The sequence below is a fragment of the Rhinoraja longicauda genome, chromosome 15 (genome assembly GCF_053455715.1).
Source record: "Rhinoraja longicauda isolate Sanriku21f chromosome 15, sRhiLon1.1, whole genome shotgun sequence".
In the NCBI taxonomy this organism is placed as follows: domain Eukaryota; kingdom Metazoa; phylum Chordata; class Chondrichthyes; order Rajiformes; family Arhynchobatidae; genus Rhinoraja; species Rhinoraja longicauda.
In genome coordinates, this window is record NC_135967.1 from 29,901,216 (window position 1) to 29,909,251 (window position 8,036).

At 47.5% G+C, this 8,036-nt stretch overlaps 1 protein-coding gene across 1 annotated transcript; it reads left to right on the top strand.

The window, feature by feature from the left end:
- The first annotated feature begins 4,432 nt into the window (after positions 1-4,432).
- LOC144600391 (putative alpha-ketoglutarate-dependent hypophosphite dioxygenase) lies at positions 4,433-7,128 on the top strand. Its single transcript, XM_078411975.1, has 6 exons — positions 4,433-4,562; positions 4,749-4,965; positions 5,074-5,165; positions 5,540-5,679; positions 5,822-5,926; positions 6,866-7,128. Exons 1-6 carry the CDS (start codon positions 4,433-4,435, stop codon positions 6,971-6,973), a joined length of 792 nt encoding a protein of 263 aa, XP_078268101.1. The 3' UTR covers positions 6,974-7,128.
- Positions 7,129-8,036: the final 908 nt, after the last annotated feature.

Consider the following 8,036-nt stretch of genomic DNA (forward strand, 5'->3'; position numbering starts at 1 on the left):
AAACGGTCGACCACCGTTAGTAGATGAGTGTAGCCCCTAGAGTAGGGCAATGGACCAACCAAATCCACATGGATGTGGTAAAAACGGACGGGGGGAACCACAAAAGTCTGGTACGGGGGCTGGACGTGGCGGTGGACCTTGGAACTCTGGCACGGGATGCAGGCGCGGGCCCAGGCGGCCACCTGCTTCCGCAGGCCGTGCCAGACAAATCGGGCGGGGTCGAGGTGGGTCATGGCCGAGGTCGCCCGGATGGATGGGTGTGCCAGGCCATTAATGGCCTCAAAAACCTTACGCCGCAGGGCGGTCGGCACCACCGGGCGAGGGCGGGGAGGGGAAACGTCGCACCAAAGTGTGGTACCTGTGGGGCCACACGCCACCTCTTCCAACCGCAACCCCGAGGCTGCGGAGGCGTACGCTGAGGCAGTTCCTTCCAGGCGCTGAGCCTCCGCTAGTTCCTGGAAATCCACCTCGCCCCTCACCGCAGCAACAGAGGAAGTGGCCAGCCGGGACAGGGCGTCAGCCACGGCGTTAAGCTTACCCGCGATGTGGCGAACATCGGTGGTGAACTCAGAAATGAGGGTGAGATGCCTTTGCTGGCGGGCCGACCACGGATCTGAAACCTTAGAAAAAGCAAACGTAAGGGGTTTGTGATCCGTGTAGGCAACAAAAGAGCGGCCCTCCAAAAAATATGGGAAATGGCGAACTGCTAAATAGAGGGCCAGGCGCTCCCTGTCAAAGGCACTGTATTTCAGCTCAGGTTTTGCGAGCTGCCGGCTGAAAAATGCCAGAGGCTGCCAGTGACCGTTGACCTGTTGCTCTAAGACCCCACCCACCGCCACGTCTGAGGCATCCACCGTCAGGGCCGTGGGGGCAGAGGAACGGGGGTGCACGAGCATGGTGGCATTGGCAAGGGCGTGTTTAACCGCGGCAAAAGCCGCCTCTGCAGCTGCGGACCTAACCAACTCAGCGGGGTTACCCGCGAGGCATTGAAAAAGGGGGCGCATGATCCGAGCTGCCGCAGGCACGAACCGGTGATAAAAATTCACCATGCCCACGAATTCCTGCAAACCCTTGATGGTGGTAGGGCGGGGAAAGGTTCGGACGGCGTCCACCCTAGCGGGCAAAGGAGTGGCCCCGGCCGATGTGACCCGGTGACCCAGGAAATCCACCGTGGACAGGCCGAATAGGCATTTGGACGGGTGGAGGATCAGACCGTGGTCTTGCAGCCTCTGGAACACAGTGCGAAGGTGGACCAGGTGCTCTGGGACCGAACGACTAGCCACTAGAATGTCATCAAGATAAATAAATACAAAAGACAATCCGCGACCCACATGATCCATGAGACGTTGGAATGCCTGAGCCGCGTTTTTGAGACCGAACGGCATCCTCAACCACTCAAATAACCCGAACGGAGTAATCGTAGCCGTCTTGAGAATGTCCGGTGGGTGGACAGGGATCTGATGATATCCCCGCACCAAATCGATTTTTGAAAAAACCGTAGCACCCTCGAGCCTGGCTGAGAAGTCCTGTATGTGAGGGATCGGATAGCGGTCAGGCCGGGTTGCAGCGTTAAGACGCCGGTAATCCCCACATGGTCTCCACCCCCCAGATGCTTTAGAGACCATATGCAAGGGGGAGCCCACGGACTATTTGAAGGTCGAACAATCCCCAGTCGTTCCAAATTGAGGAACTCCTCCCGAGCCATGGCCAGCTTGTCGGGAGGTAGGCACCGTGCCCGGGCGAATACAGGCGGCCCCTCGGTAGGGATGAAATGGACGACACCGTGCTTATCGGAAGGTGCATCGAAACGCTGAACGAGGAGCTGCGGGAAGTCGGCGAAGACCGCAGCGAACTGGCCGGGGGCCGTGGTGATGGCCTGGATCGACGGGCAGGGTGGGGTGGCAGGTGGAGGAGTAGCAGGCTCCATGCTGTTAGTCGAGGGTTGCAGGCCCTTTCCGCGGACGTCTGCGACCAACGAAAAAGCCCAGAGGAAATCCGCGCCCAGAATGGCCTGGCCCACGTCGGCAACGATGAAATCCCAACGGTAGGTCCCGGACCCGAAGGACAGGAACATGGCCCTCTTGCCGTAGGTGCAGATCGGACTGCCGTTGACCGCAATGAGGGATGGACCCTTCCCACCTGCTCGCACTTCGCAGTCGTAGGGAGGTACGATGCTAACAACCGCTCCCGTATCGACCAAAAAGACGGTGCCGGTACCTTGATCTGTGGCGTAGAGGCGGCGGTTACGGCCGATCGAAACTGCCTCTACATTCGATCGGCCGAGGCATTTCCCGGAAACGAACACGGGGCCCTGCAACTTCGGGCTTCACTGCCCCACCGCTTATGAAAAAAGCACCAGCCACGCCTGTGCGGCTCTGTTGCTCGTCGGGCTGACTGCAAAATGGCGGCCGATGCGCCGCCATCTTGGCCTTGCGGCCGGCTGCTGCTGGGCCTCCAAACCCAATTTACCGAGTCGTCCCGAGTGGAGGCCTCCGTGATGAGCGTGTCGGCTTTTTCTGCGAACGCTACCGGGTCTTCAAAAGAGACGTCCGCCAACACTAACCTGACGTCCCGGGGCAATTTCTCCCGGAATGCCGCTTCGAACATCATACACGGCTGATGGTCGCCAATCAAGGTCAGCATCTCCGTCATCAAAACCGACGGCAGCCAATCCCCCAGCTCCGGTAAATGTAAAAGCTTCAGAGCCCGCTGGTTCTGGCTACAGCCAAAAGTCCTCAGCAGGAGCCTCTTGAGCCCCACGTACTTCTCGGTTTGGGGAGGGTTGGTCAAGTACCGTCCCACCCGCGCGGCCACCTCGGGCTGCAGGCAGCTTACCAGCAGGTGGAACTTCTCCAGGTCTTCTTCCACCTTTTTGAGGTGGAACTGGGACGCTGCCTGCACGAACCACAGGTGCGGCTGATGGGCCCAGAACGGGGGTAGGTGAACGCCGCTCGCGCTCTGCTGCCCACTGCTCGCTCCTACCTGCGACATGCTCTTGTGATCTACGGATCACGTTCGGGGTCACCAATGTAGTGAGTCCGATAGCGATGGATGCTGCAGTCAAAGTTTATTAAACAGCTCTAAAAACCCCGTGACAATTCGCAACACTCAAAGCTCTAGAATACTACCTAACGTCTTACCTAAAAGGGTTCCAACGCTAGACTACTCGAATCTACCGCGCTAACCCACCTCGTGACCTCGCTAGCCAATCTGAGGGTTCGACCATCCAACCAATCCCTATGTCCCTACACCATCATGATTTTTATTCATTCATTTTTTTGAGATTTTTGAGGTGAGCTACATGCTTGAACTACTGCCATGTGTGAGGTTGGCAGTCCTACAGTGCAGGTAGATAAGGAGACGTGCAATTTTGATCCAGCAACAACTGGGGAATGGTGATAAATTTCCACGTGAATCAAAACAAAACTGATGAATTTTGATGGAGATAAGGTTAAAGCTGGCTGAGTATAGGACACTGTCTTAACGGAACTGGGGATCCTGATGCTGAGATGACTGGCCTCCAACAAATACAGCCATCTAACTTCCTGCTCAGTAGAATTTCATGCAGATTCTATGAACATCATCATCATCAATAATCCTTAATCATGGCAGATGAGGCAAGACTAATTTCACATAAAGCACCAAGTGAAAGATCCATCTCAGCATCCAACTTACGTCACTGATGCCAAATTGATTCACTCCAACTATCTTGTGCTGGCTGAGAACCAAGGTATATGGAGTGAATCAAATTGACATCAATGATGGTGGTGACTTCATTTGGGTGCTGAGATGTATCTTTCACTGGGTTCTTTAGCATGGGAATGTTAATATTTTAACCTTAAATCATCTACCTTTATTGAGGATGGAGAACTTCATGGAATCTGATTCTCAAATGTACTTATTCACCACTCAGTTAAATTATTCACCACCATTTATTTTGAGGTGTGCCTACACTATTGAATTTTGATTTCGTTCATCTGTTGCGTTATCACTTAGTCCATTGCAGACTGTAGTTACTGACTAGCATGAATCTAATTCTACGCTGTAGTTTTGTCAGTTGACATCTTGTTCTTTGCTATGTCTGTTGCAATACTTGGACATTTTTTCACATCCTTATTGAACTTGGTGAGTTTTCTGAGTTAATTAATACAACAGAGTGAGTGACACAACAGCTACGTGCTCTGATTAATCTAAACAAGTATTCACATATTTTCCAAGATTGCAGATAATGCTGGGCCATTTAGATTTATGAAAAGAAGCAGACCGTTTATGCATGATGACACTGCAGAACAAATGAGTTTCGTTTCAGCCTCTAGTCGAGGAAGTAGTCGTATATTTTATGCTAATGAAGCTTCCTGAAGTATATTTAAGCCAGCTATTTTAAACACCAACACAACTTCTGAAAGCAGAAGAGACTAAACAAGTCATCAATATGGAAAGCAAGGCAACTAACCTGAAGAATGAATATGAAACCAACGGCTACCTCACAGGAATCCAGGTCCTGGACAAGAATCAATTGGCATTGGCTCTTCAGAACTATTCAGCTTTAGAGGAGAAATTTGGTAAGTAAATATTGTCTGATTTATTTCCAGTCCTTACAGTGGGCATACATTCAGCATTGTCCACTGAAAGTTTGGGCAATGTAATAAAACATTTACTTGTATATTTCAAAATGAATATCTTGTGTATTGATCAAATTTTATTTAAAACTTAAACTTTCTTAATTCCTTCTATTGTTTACATTCCAGGTAAAGTGTACACCCAGTACAACCTTCACAATATACATTTAGAGAACACTTGGGCGATGGATTTAGCCACACATCCCCAGGTCCTCCAAACCATCACTGCAGCTTTGGGTCCTAACATCGTTCTTCTTGATTCCCGGTTTATCTGTAAGTATCCGGCCTCGGATGTCCCGCACAAAAACAACGTGGCCCCATTTGTTGCCTGGCACCAGGACATCAGGTGAGTCTGGGAATGCAGTGTAGAAACAAAGAGACCAAGACTTGATTTTCTGAATGTCACCAATTTTTAAGTGATCAGACTTATCCTAATGCTGTCTTTCATCTGCAGGTACTGGGGGTTTGAAGGAGGTTCTGTGGCATCTGTGTGGCTGGCACTTGATGATGTTGACCAAGAAAATGGGGTCCTCCAAGTTATTCCAGGTTAAATTTACAGACTTTATTTGTATTTTCTGCTTCACCATCTCACAAATAGGAATAGACCATTTGGAAACTCAAACTTTACCTGCCAGTCAATGTAAATATAGTTGAACTCTATTTGCATTTAACTGACTTTCTTTCATATCCTTGGATCTCCTTAGACAAAAAAAAATGGTGTCTTAAATTTAACTTGACTTGGGTCCGTCAGATAAATGAAGCCAAAGTGAATCTCTCAAAATTCTCAATCTTTTCCTCCCTTCCTTGAATAATGGAGTGTGATCTGCAATTTCCTAATCCAATTAAATCTTTGAAACTTTTATATCAAAAGATTTGCAAGTATTTCCCAGAGGACTCATGATGCTCCTTGATATTTGTAGGAAGCCACAAGCAAGGGTTACTGGAACATAGGACAAGTACAGTTGATGGGAATATGTTGACATCCAATCAGGAAATTCCGGAGCACTTGATTGAAACAGAGAAGGCTGTCCAATGCCCTCTCAAAGTGGGAGAAATGTCGGTGAGTAGATGTTGGGTCAGGAATCAAAAATATAAATAATTTTCAGAAATTTAGGACATCACTGAAAAAAAATTGAATTTTTTAACAAACGTCCCATTGTGCACTTATATTTTATAATCTGTTTTTCCCCAAAAAAATTCAGGTCCACGATGGTTTGACAGTTCACTTTAGTGAACCTAACTTTTCAAACAGGCGTAGATGTGGCTTTGTAATCCGTTATGTTCCCACCACTGCTTATCCTGTTGACGTGAGTATTTACAATACGATACGATAAAAATGTATTCATCCCCGGAGGGAAATTGGTCTGCTGACAGTCACAACACACAAGGTACACAGAAACTTGAAATTAAAAATGAAAAGAAAAAGACAAGTGACTGTTGGCTGGCTGCCGTGTGCACAGTGCTTTCACCGGAACGAACAAACAAACAAACAAACACAGACTTATCCCCTGGGCAGATGATTCTAAACTAGAGTGCCCCCTTTGTTCACCCACCATCGCTCACAGCGGCCCCCCCACGCCGGGTCCCTGGTGTCTTTCCCTCCCCCTCACGCTCATCGACCGTGAGGCTTCAACGCCGCCGAGGCTCCCGCTACCGCCGAGACATCTGCTGTCGCCACCGAGTCTCCCGCTGCCGCCATCGAGGCTCCCATTGCCACCATTGCTGAGGCTCCTTCGGCCCAGACAGGCCTCGCCGCCTGGCTTCACTGCAGTCCCCTGGGAGGCCTGTGGGGCGAGTCAGGCCTACCAGCGCGTTCAAGTCTTAGGTTGTCATTTCGGTCGTTGGTGGCGCGGTTTTTCGCCGGGTGGATCGGGCACGCGTGGCTCCCCGGGACACTCTTAAAAGATGTGTGAAGCAACTTTTCCAATATGTCTGTTAATTTGAAATCCTTCCCTGAAATTGAATTATCAATCCACACAAACGTGGATAACTCTTGAATAGGACAACCAGTCCCAAGTAATAAAACATCAAGTGATTAGACATCAATGAACCCAGCAAACCAGATCAGACAAGGCTAATGAAAAAATTTGTTCACTTATAATTCGTTCACATCAATTAAATTGGATGTGAAAGGATTTTCTGATAAGCCTTGCCGAATGCCACACCCATATGTGTTTGCAATGTACCTTTGCACTCAACATATTGTTAGATGTAATTACTAATGCTGATTGCTGCTTTCTTTTCAGGATCCAGACCGGCCTCGTTCTTTCCCTGCCACAGTCCTGGTTGCAGGAGAAGACAACTTCAAATACTTTAAAAACAATGCGCCGAGTACCTTTATTAAAACATTTTGAAAATATTATACCATTGTAAAGTGATTAATTTACGAATATGTATCATTTGCTGTAATTCTATCTGTTACTGAAATGGAGCATCATTGATGTTCAGAGACAAAAATCAGAAATCAAGTTTTGGTATGTATATTCAATGTTGTGATTTCTACTAATTATTGAACTGCGTACATATAATTAATTAAAAAAATTATAGAAATGAAAATCTAATTGTTGTCTGTTTTTTCAAATCCTCAATTCCGAGGTTTTGTATGGTCTTATTTGTCCTGTTCTTGGAAATAATGTCTCCCGTAGGAAGCCCATGCTGATGTACATGTAAAGTAGATATGTTCAAAGTGTGCTCACATATCATTGCACTGTCAATTGATAATATCTTATCGCACAGTAGTTGGGGGAGCCATGAGCCATGTCTCCATCCCAATCATCTTTGGTCTTCTGAAGCAAATAGAGGTTTTGGTCTCCGCAAAGCATATGTAGGCGCAGCCGTAGAGCTGCTGCCTCACAGCACCAGAAACACCTGTACTAATCAAGAATCTATCCATCTCTGCCTTAAAAATATCCACTGACCTAGCCTCCACAGCCTTCTGTGACAAAGAATTCCACAGATTCACCACCTCATTGGGTTGCAATTATTTCATAGCGTAGTGAAATATAACACAGAAAATGGTGGTAGCATTCAGAAGGCCTGGCAGAAAATATGGAAATGAACCAGAGTTCATGTTTCAGTTTGAAAACTCTTCATCACAACAGAGCAATCCTGAGCTCAGCTTTTCATATTGCAACATTAGTACATTTTCTGCCTGACTTGCTGAGATTTTGTGGCATTCTGTTTTGATTTCTTTAAACCATCTTTTTTTTAAAAAACTTTTAAGTATGTGCTACCATTGTCAGTGTAATCAGATTGACTAATCGGAGCTAAATCTCACTACCACATGAATCATGATGCTTCACAGACATTATTGTTTACTAACAACATAATGCCATTGTCTAAAAATTGGATTGCGAGATTTCAGATGCTATTTGTGCAAAACTCAATTATAGACTTTAGAAATGCAGCGTGGAAACA

What these genes read in the sequence shown, in the direction of transcription:
- LOC144600391 (XM_078411975.1), top strand. Translation starts at nt 4,433, where the DNA reads ATGGAAAGCAAGGCAACTAACCTGAAGAATGAATATGAAACCAACGGC. An exon ending in GCCTGGCACCAGGACATCAG is followed by an intron (nt 4,966 to 5,073) that starts GTGAGTCTGGGA and finishes TTTCATCTGCAG; the next exon opens with GTACTGGGGGTTTGAAGGAG. An exon ending in GGTCCTCCAAGTTATTCCAG is followed by an intron (nt 5,166 to 5,539) that starts GTTAAATTTACA and finishes TGATATTTGTAG; the next exon opens with GAAGCCACAAGCAAGGGTTA.